Genomic DNA, 22,698 nt, shown 5'->3' with positions numbered 1-22,698 from the left:
AAGCAAGCCTGTAACAACTCTTCTTCATCACTGTTCTAGCCTTTAGGGTTTACCTGGTTTTATAATTAATGACTTAATTAACATTTCTTGCCTGAATTATGACCCTGTAAGACCATGCAGACTTTCAGTGTCCCCAGCATCCTGCAGTAAATAGTTTAACAGTTCACTTACATATTGTTGAAGAACAAAATCTTTGTGTTTGTTCTCAACCTGCCTCCCAAGCTCTCCACTTTGCCTCACACCCTTCCTGAACCCTTGTGCTCCCCACCTCACTCCTTCCCATCACTGGATCCAGAGGGATGCTGTCTGATACACTAGAGAAGATGCTTGAGAAACCTGACCCTCTTTTTCTAAAAAGAAAAAAAAAAGTGCCATGGGGATTATTAATTGGTGCTAAGAGTTCTCCATCTGGAGAAGTTTCCTTTCAGGATTGCTCCAGGGGATTGTTAGATTCTTGAAGGACACTGAACTGAACCCACTGAGACTGTCCTGTTGGCTCAGAGCTTTAAGTGAGACTCCAGGCACACAGGAACCCTTGCCATCAGTGGGAATGTTATGGGAAGCAGCTGGAGAACCATTCCTGAGTTTTAGCACCTGGGAAGCTCTGTGGGGCTGTTTGGTGGCACACAGCCATAGCTGTGTATTGGTGCCTTGTAATTGTGCTGTGGCTGCTGATTCATCTGCACAGCCTGGCTGGTGTGGGGGTTGGAGCTAAATGAGTTTTACAGTGGAAGGCAAAGTGGCCTTTCCTTCCCTTCTTCTGGAGCCTCCAGTTTCCAGGAAGCCGTGCCTGCAAACTCTGGTGCGTGACTTTCTCTGGTCCACTGGGATCGGAGGAGGAGGAGATGCTGCCGGGAGTTTATTGCTGTTTCCTGTCTTGTCTGAGCTCTTGTCCTCTCTGAGGTGGTGGGCTGAGGCTGCTGGTCTTCAGACCTGCAGCTCTTTGTAACCCTGCCAGGAACAACCCAGCAGCAAAGTGAAATTGCAGCTCCTTCCTTGCCCCCTCACTCAGACGGGGCAGCCGGTGAAAGGAAACAGGGGGATGAGTTACAGTAATAGGTTTAGCAGAAGGCAGGGGAAAAACAACAGTTATTTCCATCAGCGCCCTGCAGTCAGCATGAGGGTGCCATGCCCACCTGCTGATCTCCAGTGGGTTCATCTGGCCTTGCTTTGCCTCCCTTCCCTGCTGTACCATTGAACTGGGATGAATTTAATGGGGCTTATTAATAAACTTTAATTTAGTTCTGCAATGCAGTCTCTCTATAGAAATAGAGAGTCTTTGGGATGCTATAGTCTCTATGGGATGCTCTGTCCAGTAGATTCCTCCATTGGTCTCTGTACGTGGGACATGGCATTCAGGTCTTTGCACAGTCTGTGATCTCTGAACTCAACAGTCTACAGTTTCTAGGTAACAATGTCCCATTTGTTTCTGGTCCAACTTCGTTGCATTTCGTTTAATTTTATTGATACCTCCATGGATAAGTACCAGAGGTTTAAGGTGCAGAGGGAGAGAGGGACTGGGAGGAGAAGGCATTGCCAGCAGAACACATTCCCAGGATGGGTGAGCCCTAAAGGCAGCCAAGTCCCCACATCACCCCGTGGCTCTAGGGGAATAAAATGACTACAGCTAATTACAGTCTGAAAATGCAGATAAGCTTGAAAGAGAATGAAGCATAGCCCAGCTCTGGCTTTCTCACTGAGCATGGAGGGATTTCTCTGCATAGCCTGAAAACAGGGAGGGAGGGAGAGTTTTGCCAGTGGACATGATAAGCAGATGAAGGGGCTCCTGCGGTCCATCTGGGGTGGTCCAGCCAATTTTCCAAGCAGTGGTCAGGCAGCTCAAAGTCTGAGGAGAGTCCTCTTACCACCAGGTGAATGTTTTCCTCCTTGGAAACTCTAGTCCCTGCTCTGTGCTTGTTACTGCTCCTGGAAGTAACAAGAATCAATGTATTATCTCCTGGTACCAGACTATTTTGCCTTGGTCAGATGGTCTTGACCAGTCACACGTGTGAGTCTGAGGAGTGGGGAAAGCAATGTCTTCTGTAAGTGAAGAGGGAACTGGTTACCATCGAGGCCAGAGTGGTGAATTATGTGAAAGTGCTGAGAGCCCTTTTGTGGCAGCATGGACTGCTGTGGCTGAGCTGGGAACAGGGCTGGTCCATTTGTTTGGATTTCAGGCTGGTTGGGTGTCTTAGTTTGTTACTCGGAGGTTTTTTAGGTTTTTCTGGGCCCATATTTTCCTTGGTTTGGATTTCATTGTGCCTGCAGAGTTGTGTTTGTGCCCTGGGTTTGAGGCTGTTCAGCAACCATGTTTCTTGGCAACATTCAGATCAGAGAAGGGACCCAGGACCAGTAGTTTCTAAGCCATCTCATCAGTGGTGCGGTCAGCGGGCCAGCCAAAGTGAGAGGACTTGGGCTGAAGCTCCCCCATTGCCTCCTCACAACCACCAATAGCTCCTGCTTGCTCTGTCCTGAAGGCTGCACAGCCCTGGTGTTCATCCTTTCAACAACACTTTAATGACTTGTCCTGTTTTGGGGTATAAATGATTTCCCCTTTCCCTCCACTCCCCAACCTTGTCCCTGAGAGAAGCATGGGACATGGAGGAACTCTAGTATTTCCCTCTTTGTCTGTTTTCAAACTGGCACCCACTTCTGTGGGAGCTGTGGTTTGTGCTGGGAGCAGTTTTGGGGGTTTTGGCTTCCCTAGCTCCTGACTGCTGCCTTATCATCCCAATCCACCCACCTTCACCAAGTGAAATGGTGGGAGTTGTAGCTGTCAGACCAAGCCACCAAGGAGGCCAGGCCAGAAACCCAGGCTTCCCCTGGGAAAGACAAAACATTAAATTACTAAATGAAAGGAGGGGAGAGATGGGCTGTTTGCAGGGTGGGTGGTGCCCCATGTCACCCGTGGAGACATTAGCTGGTTGAGGAAGGTCAGTGGCCCCACCAGGGCCAAACACTGCTGTACTTTCCTGGGTGGTTTGTCACTTGACCAACAACCCAATTGCCCCATCCCTCTGCTGATGCTCTTCCTTCTCTTTTTCAGGGAGCCCATTGGAAAGAAGAGGTCTGGTAAGGACTCCTTTCCTCTCTGCTTGTTACACCAACTCCTCCTTTCACCCACAGCTGTGGTCTCCTGGAGCAGGGCAAGGGCCTGGCCCCATGGCAAGACAAACCCCTGCTTTGCTCCCCTGTGGGGCTTCCCAGCACAGTGTGTCCCCTCCATCCATCTGGGATTTCACTGCAACCTCCAAGTCCTGATCCCATGTCCCCTGCGCCTCCCGTGGCGCTCCCAAAGGTGGGTCAGATGCCCACAACTCTCCACACTGTGCTGGCCTCCCCCTTCAATCATTAATTGAGCTGTTGCCACCATTGCTGCCACCCCCAGGTTCATTTCCCTCCCCGCCTCATGCCTTGTCTCCCGTTCGTTTTGTTCCTCATCAGGGTTTATCCAGAGAACGGCCTCTTTCCTGCAGAGAGGTACTAACAGCTGCTCGCTGCCCAGCCCTTGCTCTTGCTTTGCCTTTCTCTGGGGGGACACCTGCTCAGGGGACACCTGCTCTGGGTGGGCAAGACCCTTGCAAGAGGCTGTCACATCCCTGTTAGCTTTCTGTGGTGGCTGGTGGACACGGGGCAGTAGTGGAGCCGAGGTCCAGCGGGCTGGGGCTGGGGCTGGGGCTTGGCTCTTGGTGCAGGGGATGTGCCACAGGTCCTGGGTGAAGGTCTGCAGGGATGGGGATGCAAAATTTCAAAAATCCAGAGGAATGTCTGAGCTGCCTTGTGATCAGTGTGAGGTGGAAAGTCTCCCGATGCAGCAATAGGTCCTGCTTTGTGATGGCACTGGCTTTGGGAAGACAGTTGGGGCTGGGATACTTTACCCCTACTCCTCATAGAGGGAAACATCTCTGAAATAAACCCTAGTTGGTGTGGTTTAGCCTATAGAGAGGAGAAGGAGAGAGGAGTGGAAGAGCCTTTGATCTGTGGATTAAGGAGGCATCTTTCAGCTACTGAAGCTGCAGATTTAAAAATAGTGTGAGGTTCTTTGGGAAGTGTGAGGTTCTTTGGGAAAGTTCTGTGCCTTGGCTGGATGGAGATTCTTCTGAAATAGGTGGTGGAAAGGATTTTGGCCAGGGAGTTGGCACTGCCATAAGCTGTGCAAGCAAATTCACCTGTAGATGAGTGGGTTCCTCTTGGAGGAGAGAGAAGTACAGGGGAGACTCAAAGACTTCTTTCCACTTTTTTTCCACTGGAGCTGCAGGTCATCCTCCTTCAAGAGCTTATGATGTCCCAGTGTCTTAACTGAGACTAGCTGTAGGAGGATGCACGTGGAAAGCTCTGATGTTGTTGACTTGAACAGTGGCTCCTGGTTTTGGTCTGTTCTCACAGGCAGGTCATAGTTGGGTGCTCTCCTGATGGACTAACAGGGTTTTACGAATGTGGTTAAATCTTTGGACAACATTTTCTCCTCAAACTCTGACTGCTCTCTGTCAAAGCAGGACATTGGGATAGTCATTTTAAAGCTCTCATGGGCCATTTGCAAGCACAGACTGCAGTACTGGCTTTCTTGTTCTGAAGTGAATCTTCACCTAGCTTTGGAGGCAGAGAGAAGCATCTGGCTGTGGGTGGGAACAAAAAAAGACTGCAAATATTTTCCTTCTCCTGTTTTGATGAAACAAATGTAAAACAAAGATACAGTCTCCCTCATCTTGAAACCTTCTCTTGTGTGCTGCCTCAGCAGGAACATTTAGTGAGTAAGGGAAGAGTGGTGTGTTTCCCTATGAGATCAGTATGGGCTTAGATCACTTTTACTTCTGTTCACTTACACAGGCAAGAGAAGAGAAGGCCTCTCTAGGGTTGAGAAAAAGAGGAAGAAAATTTCTGCTGCATAACTCAGTTCTTTGAGGGCAAAATTCAATTTAAGGACACTGGCTGTTAAAGAAGCAGGAACTTTTCTCCTGCTCATGTAAACAGCTTCATCCTGCCTTCCCACTGCATTCATAGACAGCTTCACTCTGCCATCCCTTTGGCATGGTGAGTTTGTAAGGGTCACAGGGATGTTGCTGAGGTCAAAGAGAAAACACTCTTTGGGATGCTGTTCACTTGACATTATTGAGAGGGAGAGAATGGTAGGAGTTTGGGTAACAACCAAGCCAGAGCCTGCTCTGGCAGGGCAGGATGTGAAGTTCTGCCCATGGCAGCTGGCATATGTGCAGGAGCCATCAGGGAAAAGTGTTTGCTTGCAGCAACGGTCGATGCCTCATGCCAGACATGTTCAGAGACTCCTCTCACTCTCTTGCATTTTCTGGCAGCAGAAACAGAGTTTGGTTCTGCTGCTGTCACCCCAGTTCCTCATATATCTTGAGGAGATTCATCAGGTCCTCAAGCCAGCCCTGCTCCGAGGTAACAAATACGCAGCAAGGCACAAAAGAACGCTAATCCAGGATCTCCCTGAGGAGGGGTCATCCAATAGCTGCTAACAAACAAAAATCATGAGAATTTTCTAATAAGCAGTTTCCCAATTGCTTATTTCTCCCAGCATTGCCAGAGAAGGGGTGAACTGCTCTTGAGGAGAGTGTTGGAAAGAACTCTGAGCTCCTGCCAGCAGCAAGCCCTGTTTGGAAATTGGATTTAAGCAAACACTGGGATGCAAAGGGGGTTAGAGTGCTGCCTGCCCTCAGCCTCCTGTGGTGACCAAGAGACTCAGGTGACATTTGCTGTGTAGAGGAGGGCACGGTGTATGTGAGCATTGGTAATAACATCTGCTTTCTTTGGTGAGGTTTTTTACCAGTGTTCGTAATCCCACATGTCTGTGAGCCTCAGGTGTGGGCCTGGGCTCTGTTCAGCCTACAGCTTGAGAGGGGTGGATTATCCCTCAGTCTCTGGGATTCTGAAGACTGACTTGGCCACTGATTTAGGTGCATCTAAAAGTAGTCATCATATCAGTCCCCAAGGCGTTTCTATTCTCTCCTCATCTCACAGTTGAACAGAAAGCACAGATGGAGAGTCATGGGTTTGTTGCAGCACTGACTTAGTGCAGGGGATCCTGAAACTGTCTCCAGAGTTTATATTTGGTTGGAGCTGCTCAAGGAGGCTGGCAGAAACCTCAAATACCCTGCTGCCAGTTTTGTGTTAGATGCTTTCTTATGTGGCCATAGTAGTAGTGTGGCTGCAATGGCAGAGGGATCCCAAACCACAGTATTCAGTCTGATGAGAAGCAGTGAAAACACAGCCCTCAAATCCTACAGCAGCCATAAGGGACCTTTCTGAAAATCCACTGGTGAATGATATTCCCATGTTATTATTTTCCAGTTCTGGAAAAATCCCCGAAGAAATGAAAGGGTTTGCAAAGAGTACAGTGCAGCATCCAGTGCCCATTTCATAAGAGAGCAGTGAGAAAGTCATTTGTGGTACTGATCTTCACAAACTCCTCAGGTCTGAGAGAAGAGGGGCTGTCCTGAGAGCTCTGGGTCTGATCAGCACAGGCAGAGGAGTGGGAAGAAACTTTATCCAAAGTATGACATCTTTGGAAGATGAATTAGGCAAGGGCTGGAGCGTACAGCAAGGGCAGGTTTCAAAACCAAATACCTGTGCACCCTGATTTCAGTCCTGAGCTTTTTTTTCCCCTCTGGAGGCACCAGTGTCCAAGCTCTCAAAGTCCTCACTTTTGGCCCTTGCAAAGCCAGAAAGTGGAAAATCTGGAAATGTCACAAGCAACCCCGTATCTGTGAAATTTCCTGCTGGCTTTGTACATATCAACACTTGGATGAATGACCAAGTCTCTGGTCAAACAAAACCTGCAACAATTTTTGGGCTGACCCATCTGCAACATGCCTTGAGAGCAAGGTCACTGCACTGAGCAGCCCTTGGGTTGGTTCTGGGATGTGCTGAGCATCTCCCCAGTGGCTCTGCTGCATCCGCAGCAAGCATCAGTTCTGCAAGTCCAGTCCAGGGGCCTCAGTGGTCTTTTGGCACATCCCTTCTCTAGCCACGTTTGTGTCAGTCTCACAAGTGGAGAGTGTTAAGGATGCACAGTCTGTGCCCCTGCCTGAGCTGTCTGCAAAACTCACTCTCCTGTGGGACTGTACTAATCCTTCCTCCCCTCCCCAGGTGCAGAGCTTTAGTGCTGTCTGCCATCTTAGCTGGGAAGCTTTACACCACTGCTATTTTTGAGAAACCCAAGTCTGTCCATATACAGGATGTTGTTGTTAACTGTAGTGTGTATTTTTGTGGTCTAGGACGATTATGCCAGGTGAAGATGCTCCTGAAATTACCACCTACTTCTTCCTCCAAGCTCAGTTTACCACTTTTGTTGCTGGTTTAATAGGTACATTGGAGGATCCAGAATTGGCTGCTGAAACTACAAATAGCCTCAGAGCAATGGGTGTAATTACAGCAAAGGAGGCAGAAAGGAGAGTACTTATCTCTTCCTATAGCTGTTATTCTTCTCTCAAGGGCTGGGTAGATCCTCAGATCACTTTAAATACAAACCTTTAATTGAGCTAGTAGAACAGATAGTCCTAGCATCCACCATTCACTTTAGAGGGCTATTTTTAATTCTGTCTGGTGCCCCACCTCTGGGGTTTGGTATGGAGGAAGCTTTCTTTAGCAGTAACAGATCCTCTGCACTTGGCCAGCTCACCTGGAGCTCTGCAGAGTGCTGTTTATAGCAGATTAACACAGACAATTTGCCTCCTCTTCCTTTAAATAGGAAGATGTCTCGAAAACACATTGTTCATTTAAATCTTGGTTGTGGTCTCTTTCTCAGAACCAGTTGGAGAGGTTGTGACCTTGTGCACAGGAGAACTTCTCTGTGAGGCAGCATCCAAGGAATCCTGAAGACTTGCTAGATCTTGTCCATCTCTACTCATACCCTTTTGGGATGAGTATGGCCCCATAGGTTTCCTATGGAGGAACCTATGCCCTGCAATAGGTTCCCCCATAGGAAAGATCTTTCATCAGGCTGAGGCCTCTCATGTGTTGGGGGAGTACATGGTGCTGGTGCACTTGCCCACAGAAGCTTATTCCTGATAACACAGTCTGAATTCTTTGCTGCATATAACCTAGCTGTCCCAAGGAACCACCTCCCCCAGGGAATTTTACACCCCTTGGAGACTGGGAGCTGATTGTCCTGCATATCTGTCTGCTGTAGCAGCTGGAGCCTGGGGCAGGTGTGATTTCTGCCTCAATCCAAAACTCGAGGCTCAGGGTAACACATGGGCCCTTTAAATTTGACCTAACACCTGCGATCAGGTGTGTGATTCTTTGGTATCACTTGTGCTGTAATAATTAACACACTCTTATTTCCAGAGCATTTGGCAAGTATTAATTAAATCTTATTGCACTAGGGGGAGAACAGGATAATATAATAGTGTCCTCCTCTGACAGGTAGCGAAGCCACAAGGCAGAGTGGCAGCTGGAAGCCAGGGCTTGGGATGGAGGCAAGTCTTGAGCAAGAGTTTCTGACGCCTTTTTGCCTCTTGGTGGCTTTTGGAGGCAGATGGACAAGTGCTCTGGGTACCCGAGTGCCTTGTGGTTGTTTCAGCGGGAGGCTGTGCCCAAGAGAATGTCTGTGTCTGATCCTGCCAAGCCCTGGGTGCTTCCATGGGTGCCCAGGACACAGCCAGCCCTGGGAAAGGGGAGCTCTGCTCCGTGTATGGGACAAACCGGGGCCGTGTTTCCGAAGCAGTGACAGCTGCCAGTGGGAAGCTCTGCTGCCGTGCTGCCATAGCATGGCAGCATCCATATCCAGAGCTCTGCCCTAATGGAAAACGTGCTTGCAAAGCACAAACCAGCCTGGCCCTGCTCCCCTCCCGTGACAGCGGGGAACTGGCAGTGCTCCCAGTGTCCCACATATCCAGCCGTGCTCCCTGTGTCCCGCCGTATCCCGCGGTGTACCCGTTATCCCAGGGTTATCCCGCAGTGCTCCCCGTGTCCCGCCGGATCCCGCAGTGCTCCCGGTATCCCGATCTTATCCCGCAGTGCCACCTGCCGCCGGCCCGACTCTCCCCCGGCTCTCCTCCGGTGTCGGCCTCCTTCTGGACACAGGAAGGCTTTGTTCCCTGCCAGTTCGCTCCTCCTTGGCCTATTTTTTTTCTTTTTCTGACACGAAATTTGGATCTGCAGCAGGAGGAGCCGGGCAGAGAGCAGAGCAAACCGAGGTGTCTGAATACCCCAGGGCAATGAGGACAGAGGATGCTGCTCTGCCCTACACACACCTTCCACCTTCTACTCTTTAGCCCAGCAGAACCCACTGCAGTTTGAGTGTTCTGAGCTGGGGTCAGAGCTGGTCCATGCATTGGGGCAGCTGGTGCCAGTGCACAGGAAGGTCCCCCAAACCCCCTCAGTCTCTGAAAGCAGGTCCAGGCTGCTGTGAGCATCTCTGGTGGTGGTGAGGTTGCTTGGATGGCTCTGTTGGTGAGCAGGAAGGTGGGCAGCGAGCAAAAGGTCTCACCTGGCTGTACCCATCTCACCTGGCTGCTGGTTTGATCTCCCTCCTCCTCACTGTGCCCAAGCCTCTGGCTCACGTCTCTCACGCTGGGGTCCCCAGGGTGTCCTGGAGCTGCTCGCAGGCCAGCAGGTGCTCGGGAGCGGTGGCCTGTCCTGACCCTGGCACACGGGTCGGTTCTTGTCCCCCCTGTGCAGGAGCTGACTCTGCCTCGGTCGACCCCTTGGTGCTGGAGCAGTATGTCGTGGTGGCGGACTACCAGAAGCAGGAGAGCTCCGAGATCAGCTTGTGCGTGGGCCAGTTGGTGGATATCATTGAGAAGAACGAATCAGGTACAGAGAGTTTGGCTTGGCAGAGGGCTTTGGGTCTGCTCTGTGTCACAGAGCAGGGGTAGGAATAGCAATCCTGTATTCTCAGTGTTTTCCTAATAGGGCCTTAAACGAAACAGCCTCCAGGCTCCTCACAGGGGTGTCCTTGGATGATGAGCTGAGGTGGGATGTGGAGGAAGAAGCTTTGGTCTGTAGGAGTGCGGACAGGACTTCAGAGCTGCCTCTAAGGGAAGGGTCTGACTATCAATGTGCTGAGCACCAGGCACCGTCCATCTTCTTCAGTCTCTACTTTATGCTTCTTTGTGCTGAAAAACTTGGCCGATGGGTCCTGAGGACAAAAAGCCATTCCTGAACTTGGCAGGCTTGTTTTATTGACAGAGGGGGACACTCTCATGGTGCCCATGAAAGCCCCCATTGTGCATTCACAATTCCTGCCTCCGAACACAGCGGGGCAGGCAGCCGAGCTATTCGCTTGCTTCAAAACTTAAACTTGCTCTTAACCTCTGCAAAGGGATCTAGTCAGGTCATGGGCCCGAATTCCGTAGTTTGTTGAAAAGGGGAATTCATTCCCTGAAGTTTACAGAAGTTGCTTGGGCGGGGGGGGGGGGAAGTTAAATCATGAAAATAGATTTTTAAATTCTGGAAAACTGGTCCCTGGAGGATCAGTTGCACCAGCAGCTGTGTTTGAGAATGAGAAAAATAAAAGCTACCCTCAAGCAAATGAAACCTATTAGCACAGCCAGTTCAAAAGCAATGAAAAATAATTTATTTATCAAAGGTCAGCCCTGATTTTCCCTCCCATGCAGGTAGCTGATTCCCTCCCCAACAATCTAGTTGTTTTTCTAAATGACTCACTGGTGAGGTTCTGAGGATAATACTCAGTCTTTATTTTTTTCCCCTGAAGACACAAATAGCTTGTGCTTTTAATAACTGAAGAGCACATAGTTATTTTGATTGGGCACACAGGGTGGCCCAGAATTGCTTGTGGCCACTGTGGAGCTGGCTGGGTTTCCACTGGGAGAGCTCATGTTTTAATCCTGCAGTTGCTCGTGGCTTTTCAATTTTGCTGTTTCCACAAATGTAAAGAAGGCGAGCACAGCAGGAGTCAGCTATCGATTCACAGACAGGGTATTCATCTCTGCTAATTAGCCTGGACTTGCTGACCCAGACTGAGGGAAAATGAACCATGAAGGGGGAAAAAAAGGTAGAGCAAATGTGGTGGCTGGAGAAATTAATCTCTGAGAGCCTCTCCTGTTTTTCCTGGGGAGAGAATTGTACATTTCCATGTCATTCAGCTGCAGTTGTCCCATGCTCCTGTCTGTGGTCCCTTTCGGATAGTGCTTGGCTCTGTTGCTTTGGGGCCACCCCAGCTTCCCATGCAGGCAGCAAGGAGAGGTCACAGCCCCCCAGACTCGTGGTTTGGAGAGGGGAAAGATTTTCTGGCTGGTGTGAGCCCTTGGCTGAGCCACCTGCTGTTTTTTTATTCTCAGGGTGGTGGTTTGTGAGCACATTGGAAGAGCAAGGCTGGGTGCCAGCGACCTGCCTGGAGGCTCAGGATGGAGTCCAGGATGAGTTCTCAATGCAGCCTGATGAAGGTAAGAAGCTACTGGAGGCATCTACCCCAGCTTCTTCCTGCTGAACTACTTAGAGCTCCTGGCAGTACTGCATCACCCTCCCTGAATTGGGCAGGGAAAGGACAAACCCGCATGTGCTGCCTGGAATGCTCCTGCCTGCTCAGCAGCTCCAGTGCTGCAGCAGGAGTGGGACAGCTGGGTACTGGCAGTGTGACTGATGGCATCCCTGCTCCCCCACAGAAGGGGCTGAAGGTGGCACCTCCAGGTAATGCTCACTCCTGCCACCTCAGTGCCTCCTTTAGGCCCCAGGGAGCTTTTACATGCACTGGAGGAGGAGCAAAGCCCAGGTCCTTGGACAAATCATGTGTCTTCAACACATGCAGAACAAAGAGCACGCCTGAGCTCACGTTATGGGAATAGCAAGGTTGCAGCCTTTGCTTAAAGCAAATCTGAAATGTCCCTGGAGAGCACATCCTTTGTGGTGACCGCTGTGTGCTCAAAGCAGTGCAGTAGCTGGCTCAGCCCCTCCTCTGGGCAGGCAGAGGTGGGAGGGGGGCTCAGACTGGGGAAGGGCCCCAGAGGGCTCCAGGTGAGAACAGTCTCTGTACCACTCTCTGGTGCCAGCCCTGTCTCTTCTTGGACCTGAAGTGTTGCCTCCTCACATCCTCTCTTGTCCTTCTCCTGCTTCCCCAACATGCTCTTCCCAGTCCCATGGAGATACTGGTCTCTGCCCAGGCACGTTGGCCGCCGTCGGACTCTTGGGGACTTGTACACCAGTGGATGGGGTCAAGGTGGACTTCACAGAGACTTTCGTGGCTGCCCATGTTTTGTGCTTGGAGCCTTGTTGTGTGCATGTTTGTTTGCTTTGCATGTGATGAGCCCTGCTTGTGTCAGTCCACAGTGTGTGCCATACCTGCTCCTCATCCTTCCATGAGGCCTACTTGTGTCCACATCCCTTTCCTCTATCAGCTGTTCCTTCTCACAATTTGAGGCTTGTTTTGGATTCAGAGACTGGAGTTTCTGCTTTCCCCCAGCACATGTACACAGACTTCTTCCAACTGCTGCCTCAGTTCCTGTAAAAGTAACTTTGAGCCCTGGCCCGGGATTGGTGCCTCAGGTGGGGTCAGGAGGAGAAGAACTAGCTTGGTCTTGCTGGATGTGACAGGACATTCTCCTCTTTGACTCCTTCACATGAAGTGGGTGGGAAATCAGGCCCTTCCAGAGCTGTGGCTCCTCACAGAAGAAAAATCCAGGAAACCTGCATGGTGGGGATATATGAATGTCCAGATGTGGATTTTGGAAGCAAATTTTTCCCCAGACGGCCTCAACCCTATTGTGGCACAGCTTAAGCACAGGCAGTTATTTTCCTGTGTTTCTTCCAGAGAGGACAGGACAAGGTGAGGGAGAGGGGAGGATGGATGGTTCTGTTTGTCTGACATATTGTCTGCATGGTTGTTAGAATGTTTTCCCTTCCTCCTGAAGGGAAGAACATCCATATCCCTGCTTAACATCCTTTGGTCTGATGGACAGAACATCAGACTCTTCTCCAGCCTCCACACATGGCTTTGACCAATGTCTTGGAGATGGAGCTGTTGAACAGGGAAATTCCTGTAGACCTGCTGCTGTAGACTGGTTTGAGAGCTGTGTGTGAGGAGTTGCTCCCTGATGCCCATGGGATTTCTTTCCCCTTATAGGGGACAGTTTTTCTTTAAAAGCTTTGTGAAAGAAATTTGAACTGAAATGGACGCATGGAAGAGCTTCTGTGACAAGCTGTAAAAAGACAGTCTTTAGTCCTAAGGGAGAGGAGGAACTGTTAGACAACTTCTTGGGCCAGAGTAGTTCTCCAAAGTTTACATTTCCAAATGCAGCTGTGTTTGTTTTGAAGTATATTTCACTGTCATTTCTCTTAAGAATGGTTGTGTATCTCTGTGTGTTTGCACCTAAATTACAACAAGAATTATCATTTATTAAAGCACTTTATAACCATTTTTCAACTGAACCCAGGTTTCCATGAAACAGTATCTCCATGAAACTGTGCTTTCTTTTCAACAGAGGAGAAGTACACTGTTATTTACCCCTACACTGCAAGGGACCAGGATGAAATGAACCTGGACAAGGGAGCTGTGGTGGTGGTGATCCAGAAGAACCTGGAGGGCTGGTGGAAAATCAGGTACTGTCCCTACCTCTTGCTCTTCCCTGGCACTGCAGCTGGGGCTGTGCAAAGCAGAGACCCAATGCATGTGGGATGTACCCAAGGGCAAGTCTGGGGTGCTGGGGAGGGCAGAGTACCAGAACTTATTTCTCTCCATCCCTACAAAGACCAGTTGATATTCAAGCACAGCTTTGGTTGAGAATCTTTAAAATCCCCTGATTTCCTGTGCTGGGAGGTGGACTGTGTCACAGCATCACATGCCCCAGCAATGCAAAGGGAACTGGTGTGAGAATGTTACATCACATCCTGCTGATGGGAAAACCAGTGAGTGTCCCAGAGGCAGGCTGGATCCTCTGGCTCTGTTCAGATGCTCCTGCAGAGAAGGGCCATTATCTGAGCCAGGTCTGCTGTGTGCAGGGTATGCTGAGGCCAAAGGCTCCAGACCATCCTGAGCTGATAGTTGTTTTCTGCTGGAAGCTCATTTTCTCATCTGTGGTCCAGCAAATGGCTGGACTTGATCGGAGTGGGAGCACTGCTGCAATTTTCTTAACCTTACATTGAACCTGTGGTCTTGGCAGCAGCACAGCCCCAGAAACACATCCATTGACTATTTAAGCAGAGGAGAGCTGCCACAAGAGCTCTAAAGGCTATTACAAGCTCAGTAGTTGGTGCCATCGGAACGTAGTGGCTGCAGCGCAGCCAGCGGGGAGAGTCTCCAGCATGGCAGGGAGACTCTGCGGATGTGGTTTTTTGATCAGGTCACGGGGCTGGTGTCTCTCCTAAACGGATTTAGAGCAGGGAAGGGATCCAGGCTGCTGGTGCTCAGGCAGAGGGCTTGTGCTTTCTCCCAAAGACCAGGTACATCAATCCAGCAGCAGCCCTCTGCTTTTTCCCTCTGCTTCCCCTGCCAGTGCGCTTCATTCCTTAACTGCTGCCATTGTCCTGCTGGCTGTGGCCAGCTTGTGTGGGAGCATTAGTCATGACTGGAACTCTCCAGGTGCCCATGTGCCACTGAGCACCCAGTGAGCTCGTATTGCCCAGGACAGATGGTACATTCAGTCAACATGTGAGCTCTGGCTCCGGGGATGTCCAATGGCTCCACACCACTTGGGTGCAGTGATGTTGCCATTCTTGCCCCGACAGGTACCAGGGCCAGGAAGGCTGGGCCCCTGCCTCCTATCTCAAAAAGGGGAATGGAGACATGTTCTCACAGAAGCTGGGGCCGGGCTCCTCCGCTCATTCCTGTGCCTTGGATCTGGATGGCATCTCCCGGCAGCAGGTGTTGGCGAGCCGAGAGAAGGATGGGCTCGCTGGGCAGAGGGATGGGAGGTTCGACAGCCGACCCCTGCCCAACGCCGACATCCGACGCAGTAAGTGGCCGGTCAGGGGCAGGTGGGTGGTGGCTGCAGCTTTCAAGTGAAGTAATGGGGCGTCAGGCAGAGGCTTGCAGGGGCTGTGAGTTCTGCAGCCGGGTCTCCTAAAGGGTGTCATTGCACACACGGGTGGGGCACAAGCACAGAACTTCCCAGGGGCCTGCTGAGGGTCAGCAAATGGAGCGGGGATCACCTCCCAGGCTGCAGATTCATCTGGAGATACACTGGCTTCTGAGAGGAGAGTATCTGAAGGGAGCCTACAAGAAAGAGGGAGAGGGACTTTTTACAAGAGCATGTTGTGACAAGAACAAGCAGAAATGGCTTCAAACTGACAGAGAGTAGGTTTAGATTGGATATTAGGAAGAAATTCTTTACTTGTGAGAGTGGTGAGGTCAGGTTGGACAGGGCTTGGAGCAACCTGGTCTAGTGGAAGGTGTCCCCATGGCAGGGGACACCTTCCACACCTTCCAGAACCACCTTCCAACCCAGGTGGTTCTGTGATTCTGTGGTTCTATGATTGTAACCCTTCTGCAGGCCAGGTCTTCTGGGTCAGTCCTGCAATGCAAAAGCAGTTTTATGTGGTCACCTCAGATGCATTTCCCAGCAACAACTGAAAGCTGGTTTCCTTTCCCTTCCTTTCCCTTACCTTCCCTTGAAACCTGGGTGACCTCTGCTACTCAGAGTGCCAGGGAGACAGATTCTTCCTTTGTGTTTCTTTCCCCTGGGGCAGGTTTGGTCCTTGCCTGTCTTTTTTGTCTTGTCTTTTGCAAACACACATGTGACCAAAAGCCAGGAACTCAACAGCATCTGGAATTCTTCCTCCACAGAGTCACCAAAGATGAGGCAGAGGCCACCTCCTCGCCGAGACCTCACCATAGTAAGTGTCAGCTGATGTAGGAGAGTAGCAATGGCAAAGGGAGTGGGAGAAGAGCACTAAAAGGAGCTCTGGTCACTGGTTATTCTTTGCCTGAGATCTTGCCCCTGTCCCTGGCCGTGCTGGTGTCTGTCTGTGTTGGCTGGTGGGCTGTGGGGATGTTGTGTCACACCTGCTGTAGAAACACACTGATGGGTTTCCTTTTTTCTGGTCACAGCCACGTGGTTTGAACCTGCCTAAACCTCCTGTCCCTCCTCAAGTGGAAGAGGAATATTACACCATCGCTGATTTCCAGACTACCATTCCTGATGGCATCAGCTTCCAGGCAGGAATGAAAGTAGAGGTGAGACTGTCATCTTCCCTTCACACATCTTCACATCAATGCGGTGCTCCTGACTCCATTGCCCTGGGACCTGTTTCAGACAGGAGCTCCCCTTCCAGGCAGGGAGGATCTGCTCACCATGATATTCTAGATGAAAAATGGGCATGGTGATACGTGTGATTGCCTCTGTGTAATGTTGACATCAGAGTGGGAGAGAAACCTGTATGAGCTCACCAGACTTTGGAGCCCAAGATGCTCTTGGTGGCCTCCCGTCCCCCGGTCATGGGTGCTGTGTTAGAGCTAATGGAAAATAAAGCCAAACCACAAATCAGGTTAGAGATGGTAGTTTTTTCCTTAGTTAGGCTAGGTGTAAAGTTAAAAGCGCTTCCAGAACTGCTTTCCTGGCACACCCTCTTTGCTGGCAGAATCCCTCCTGCAGATGGGATTTTGCTTTCTCCGTGTGCTGATGTGATTTATCCCTCGCTAAGAGGATTTTCCTTTAGGGCTGCCCCAGTCAGCCCCTCCCAGGCCTCAGCCCCACTCCCGGAGCTGCAGAGACTGGACGGTGTCCGATCCGTGCAGCATCGCTGCCGGTTGATCGCTCCAACAGTGCCACGCAGTGGCCACCGCCAGCACCCGGCATCCCGCTCCCGGGGACAGCTCGGAAACAGCTCCTTGCCGCGGCTGTTCCGTTCCTCAGCTCCATGGCACGCAGCTCTCCTTCCCTGGCAGAGGTCATGACCGGGTTCCCTTTCCATTAGATGCCAGTGCTGTGATTCCATGGTTTTTGGCTGGAGAGGCGCCCAAGGCCATGTGCCCCCCTGACATCATTTCGGAGACACCCTTTTGTGCAGAGAGGGATCCCACATGGATGTTTGAGGTTTCCTTTCCCCTCGGCAGGTTATTGAGAAGAACCTGAGCGGCTGGTGGTACATCCAGATCGAGGAGAAGGAAGGCTGGGCCCCTGCCACCTTCATCGATAAGTACAAGAAAACCAGCAATGCATCCCGGCCGAATTTCCTGGCTCCGCTCCCCAACGAGATGGCCCAGCTCCGGCTCGGTGACGCCACGGCCGATGGCAACAGCAGCGAGGAGGCGACAGGGCCATGCCGTCCTCTGCCAGAGGCTCCTCCTAACGGTACGGACTGCAGTGGAAGGTGGGCCAAAGACTGGAAGGGGCGGGAAGGTCCCGAAAGTGGGGACCTTTCCTTTGCCGGGGGCTATGAGGAGATCTCGGACCGTGACACAGAGGAGAAGCCCAGCCTGCCGCCCAGGAAGGAGTCCATCATTAAATCAGAAGGCGAGTTACTTGAGAGGCAGAGACCTCCCCCCAAGCCCCCAGGCATGATTTTGCCCATGATCCCACCCAAGCAGTCGGCAGCCCCAAAGGACAGCAAGAAGCCAGAGCTCAAACCAGAGAAGGGCAAACTCTTCCAGCTGAAAAACGAAATGGGACTGGAATGTGGACATAAGGTGTCAGCCAAGGAGGTGAAGAAGCCAAACCTCCGGCCCATTGTCAAGCCAACCAAGCCAAAAGCTGAGCCTGTGGAGGACAAACCTGAGCCCATCACCCAGAATCCGTTCTTGAAGTCTAGACCTCAGATCAAGCCAAAGCCTGCTGCATCCCCCCGGACAGACCCACCTCCAGCTGATGATAAACTGGACATTTGCAGCCTGCGGAGCAAGCTTAGACCTGCCAAGTGCCCAGAGAAGCCCTCCGAGCAGGACACTGCTGCCAGTGAAATCTCCTTCAGTAGTGCTGTGGTCTCTTCGGAGGCTCCTGGAAGGTTTCCAGAGCGACCAAGCATGGAGAACAAGCCCCTGCCCAAGCTGGACAGCTATACCACAAAAGAGGCACTGCCCAAATCTCCCCTGGGCCCAGCAAACACCCCATGTGCCCGGGACGCCCCACCACAGCGCCCCGTTGTGCCACCTCGCAGACCACCCCCCCCCAAGAAAATAGGGGGTCCTGCCCCTGGCCCCGCAGTGGAGCTGAGGGCCCCAGCACGGGAAGCGCCTGAAATCAGGTCATCTGCAGTGACAGGGAGGCCCATGCTGGTTCCTCCAAAAGCCAAGCCCTTCCTCTCTGCCTCCATCCAAGACGAAGCCAAAGCAAAAAGCAGCGTAAGCCCAAAGGTCATTTCCAAACCAGTGGAGAGAGGGGAGCCCAGGGAGAGGACCTCAGCCCCTGTCTCCAGCCTGGATATTACCAGGGAAGCTCTCTATGTGGCAGTGGCGGATTTTGAAGGCGACGAGGAGACCAACAGCTTTAAAGAAGGGACTTTGTTTGAAGTTCGTGAGAAGAACAGCAGTGGCTGGTGGTTTTGCAAGGTCCTGACGGGGGGGCCGTGCTGGGAGGGCTGGATCCCTTCCAATTACCTGCGGAAGAAGCCGTAGCCACTCCTCTGCTTGCACGGCTGGAGGTTCCCTGGTCTCTCACCTGAGTATTTAATTAGCAGATTAATTTATAGTTTTCTGTGAGGCTGGCTTTAAAAGGAAAGATAATAATTGATATCCCACGCATCCCAGCTGGTGCCTGTTGGCGGCAGCGTGGAGGAAGCAGCTTGACCTCCCCTCCCCACCCATTTGCTCCCACCCACCCTCCTCCCCACATTCTCCCAAGGACTTGGCTCCTGTGCCATCCTGGCAGCCTAGACATGCAGCTGGAGCTGTCCTGGCCAAGCTTCATGGTGTATGATGGCTCCCATGGTTCTCTGTGCTCAGGAGATGGACTTTGATAAACACTTTGCCACCTGTACCATGAATGGTACCAACAAAGATTTATGGGTGGAATGGTACCAACAAAGGAAATCTGGCTGCACAAAAGAATTTGCCTTTCCCTGAAGCTCAGGGTCACAGTTAAATGTTGTAGGTCACCTTGCTTAGTCCAGGTGTGTGCCAGAGCCATAGGGAATGTGGCCAAAAGGAGTAATGATTGCTGAGAACAGGGTCCCTATAGCTCTGTCTGCACGTGCAGGCCCAGGCATTGCCCAGTTAAGGGCTGTGCCTTGCTCCACCCACAAATGCCACAGGACCCTCCCTGATCTGTGACAACAAGTGTTAACTTAAACATCCTCCTGATGGAAAAAAATGGAGAGAAATACACACACACTCGTCCAACAGGTCCTCTCCGTGCTGATCCAGGACACCATGCAGGCTTCTCCCCTGCAGTACCACAACCAAACGTCAGAGGGGTTTTGCTGAAGAATACTATGCAAGTAACAGAGGACCAAAATGACCCCAAAAGCCCTGGAAAAGGGATGCTTTGCTTTCCTTCCCACACCGACTGCCCAGCTTGTTGGACTAATAGGGGACCACCCCTTCCCACGACCCACTGAGCTTCCCCGGGCTGGCGGGCAGCAGCCAGGAGGTGGGTCCTTCCATAGGTGCTGATATTATCAAGTGCAATCCAGAATGTGGGAGTTCAGCTCCTCATCACAACCAGTTGTGAGGTGTGTCTGGTGCTCAGGGGCTGCTTACCTTGTTTGTCACCCCACCTGCCTGTCTTCCAGGTCCTTTCATTTCACGCTGTGTGACAGGTTGCTTGGGGAGCTTCAGGTCAAGCAGAGCCTGGGATTTTTCAGTGCTGACATCCTTGCCTGCCAAGCTTAATCTTGCCCACAGTGTTGCTTATCCCAGCAGGAGGATGAGCATGGATGAGCTGTCATTCCCCAGTGCCAATTTCTTTCCCTCTGTCCTTGTCTAACTTGCAGGTTCAGGGCTGCATTTCTCTCCAGAAGAGCTTTAAACCTGGCTCTTGGTGGGTTTCATAGAATCACAGAATAGTTCGGGTTGGAAGAGACATCTGGAGGTTATCCAGTCCCACCCCCCAGCCAAGGCAGGGTTAGGTTTTGTGTTGACCAAGCCCTGTTGCCCTCTCTGGTCTAATTGCAAGTGTGAGCACTGCAGCCACATTATTTTGCTGCTGAAAATAATTGCAGTTTTCCCTCTAATTTGAGGCTGGCAGAATTGAAGCAGTGTTCTCCACTCCCCAAAATGCTTGCTTCCTTCTCTGTCCCATATTTTCTAGCCTGAAAATGTAGAGTTGAAGATCCCTCTGTCTGCATATAGAATGAAAATGGTGGTGCCTGTGGCCAGGATTGTTCTGGGACAGTGATGGAGCAGTTTGTCCCAGCGCTGGTTTGATCTAATAGAGAAGTCCTGACCATCCCAGTACGGCCTAAAATCCAGAAGCCCCAAGATTCAATTTTAGCCATGGGAATAATTCATGCACCCCATTCTCCCCTTGATTCCTCTTGCTCTCACCTGCAGTTTTTTCTGGTGGCACATCAGCCTCTGATCAGAGTGACTCACCTGAGCTGGCAATAAGTGATCCATTTGCAACCCAATCCATTAACAAAGCTACTTGTGTGGCACATTTTGGGTTGTTGATGTGCTCCCAGGAGAGTTGCAGGGTGGGTTGGGGGAGCAACACTGCCTTCACTCCGCACATCACTTGCTCCAGTAAAGCCCTTCTGCTTTGGAAAGGAGTGGGGACAGGATGAGTTAAGCCAGAGCTGCTTGTCAGCCAAATCCAGCCCTCTCCGTATCTGAGGAAGGGGCTCGACCTGTATCCCCCTGTCCGCTCTGGTAGTTTCATGCAGGGGTGAAGGGGCTGTGTGTCCTTTTCTCAGGCATTATGTCCTTGCTCTGTCTTTGCTGAACAGCCTTTTAATCTCAGAATTGCCTCTTATTGCTCTCTCTGAGACCTCAGTGCCCTGGCTTTCTTCAGAGAGGACTGTGTTGTCTGTGTGACCTCCGCACTAAATGAGGGCTATTCCCGCTTCCCTCCCAGACTGAACCTCAGAACTGGTAGTGCTTCATTTTGCTAACACAAGTACTGTATTTGGCTCATTGAGCACGTGACAGGATCGCTCCCTTGTTCCCAAAGAGCTTCCAAGAGGGCAGGGATCACTCAGTATGTGCTGACACCTGCAGCCTTACCCCTTCCTACCATTCTTCTGTCTGCGAAGGGACTGCAGGCTGGACAACTCCAGTCGGGAAGATGCCAAGAGCCATTGGGCTGGCAGGGCTCTGCCCCCCATCTGATACCTGTCCCTCAGTTCAGCCATGTGTGCCCAAAGCCAGGCTGTGCCTCTCTGTACTTTGCACGTCACATGCGGCCGAGCTCCCCGACTACCTCGTGAGGAGGAGGAGGGCAACCACGAGTACCCCGAGCTTGGCCACGGGGTGCATCACCCCATCAGCCAATGCCCAACCACCCAGTGCAGTGCCAGGGTCAGGGTTTGTGACAAGGGGGGGCATTGCCATGGCTTGGGGCCCACGAGCCAGGTGTTGGGAACACACCACAGTTTGGCACATCCCCAGCAGGCTGTCGGCCCTGCTGTGCCCTGCTCCTCACAGGCTCCCTAAACCTCCCAAAACCCATTTGTTTGTCCGTGTCTCGCTATATTATGTAAGTGCATATAAATCTACATTACTGTGGGTGGGTGGGGGGCAGCAGAAGGTAGATGTAGCTGTGTACATGCCTATCTATACTTTCACCTTTATGGGATGGATTTTTTTTTTATTTTATTTGGTGGGTTTAGGATTTTTTTTGGGGGGGGGGTAGGGAGGGTTGTTTTCTTTTTTTTTAAGAAATAAAAAGAAACTGCTTGACTGGTTTCAAGCACCTTAGTGAACCCGTGTGTGGCTGGTGTAATTCTGGGGTGCAATGTGGTGTGCTGCTCTCCTGTCCTGGCAGCTGTGGCTGTGCTCCCACATACAGCAGTGCCTGGGAGTGGTGAGGGTTATGGGTACCCTTGCAGATCCTTGGGTCTTGCCCAAACTTTGATGGGTGTCCCAGCAAATGAGCTGGTGTAGTATAGCAGTTTTGTTACTGTGATCTCAAGGCAGCAGAGTCTGGTGATTTTGGGGAAGTGGGGGGAGAGAGAGAGAGGGACTACCCATCCTCAGGAGGGGCTCTTGGGGGTTCAGGCTGGCCAGGGAATGGAGCTGCAAGGCTCAGGCAAAAGAAGGATTGGACTCCAAAGCCCAAGTGCCTGACAGAAGGCTATGGTGTTGCACACAGGCAGTGCTTCATAAGGAGTGGGAAAGAAGTGAGGGAAAAAAGACATGGATGAGCAGCTTGCACTGGCCCAGCTGACCACCTGCCAGCTTGGGACATGCAAGCCCTGTCCATGCACACCCCCAGCTGTTAGGTGCCAAGGACTCCCAGCAGGGCTGTGCAGGCAGCAGGTACCAGCCTGGTGCCTCTGGATTGGTAGCAAAGAGTGCCAAGGAATTCTCTCCTTTGCTTCTGTTGATACAAAAGAATAGTCCCAGCCACTTGTAGGAATAAGTCCTGGAACAATCAGACCTATTTCACTCCACTTCTTCAAACTTGGGAACTGATTCCCCTATCAGTATAATCAGAGGATGGGGAAGAATTTAATCTCGTTCAAATAATGTTATCAATCATGTAGCATCAGGGCCCACCTTGCTTCACCCGATGGCTGTGTTCACTCAGCTGCCTGCAGCACGTGCCCCATGCCATGACCAGGTGTCTGCCCGCCCACACTCTGTCCAGGGCTTGTCCATCAGTACCCCAGCACCCGCCCTGATGCTGCCACTTGCCACCCCGCAGCAGGTGAGTGCACCAAGGAGAAATTCGGGGCCTGTGACATAAC

The 22,698-nt window shown here is 51.5% G+C and overlaps 1 protein-coding gene across 2 annotated transcripts in view; it reads left to right on the top strand.

Annotated features, from left to right (window-relative positions):
- SH3PXD2B (SH3 and PX domains 2B) overlaps window positions 1-21,622 on the top strand; it is a 70,035-nt gene extending 48,413 nt beyond the window's left edge. The window contains exons 6-14 of one of the 2 annotated variants that reach the window (XM_039385275.1): window positions 3,047-3,072; window positions 9,643-9,777; window positions 11,265-11,369; window positions 12,056-12,139; window positions 13,401-13,518; window positions 14,644-14,870; window positions 15,701-15,750; window positions 15,965-16,090; window positions 16,970-21,622. In XM_039385275.1, the coding sequence (XP_039241209.1) occupies window positions 3,047-3,072; window positions 9,643-9,777; window positions 11,265-11,369; window positions 12,056-12,139; window positions 13,401-13,518; window positions 14,644-14,870; window positions 15,701-15,750; window positions 15,965-16,090; window positions 16,970-18,466 (2,368 nt within the window). In that variant the 3' untranslated portion in view covers window positions 18,467-21,622. The remainder of the gene's footprint in view (window positions 1-3,046; window positions 3,073-9,642; window positions 9,778-11,264; window positions 11,370-12,055; window positions 12,140-13,400; window positions 13,519-14,643; window positions 14,871-15,700; window positions 15,751-15,964; window positions 16,091-16,969) is intronic. The other variant, XM_027718792.2, reaches the window with a different exon arrangement.
- Window positions 21,623-22,698: the final 1,076 nt, after the last annotated feature.

This window comes from Pipra filicauda, unplaced genomic scaffold (genome assembly GCF_003945595.2).
Source record: "Pipra filicauda isolate LSUMZ 115617 unplaced genomic scaffold, ASM394559v2 scaffold3_size10097308_pilon, whole genome shotgun sequence".
In the NCBI taxonomy this organism is placed as follows: Eukaryota; Metazoa; Chordata; class Aves; order Passeriformes; family Pipridae; genus Pipra; species Pipra filicauda.
Note: the sequence above shows the minus strand (reverse complement) of the source record. Positions and strands in the feature narration are given on the sequence as shown.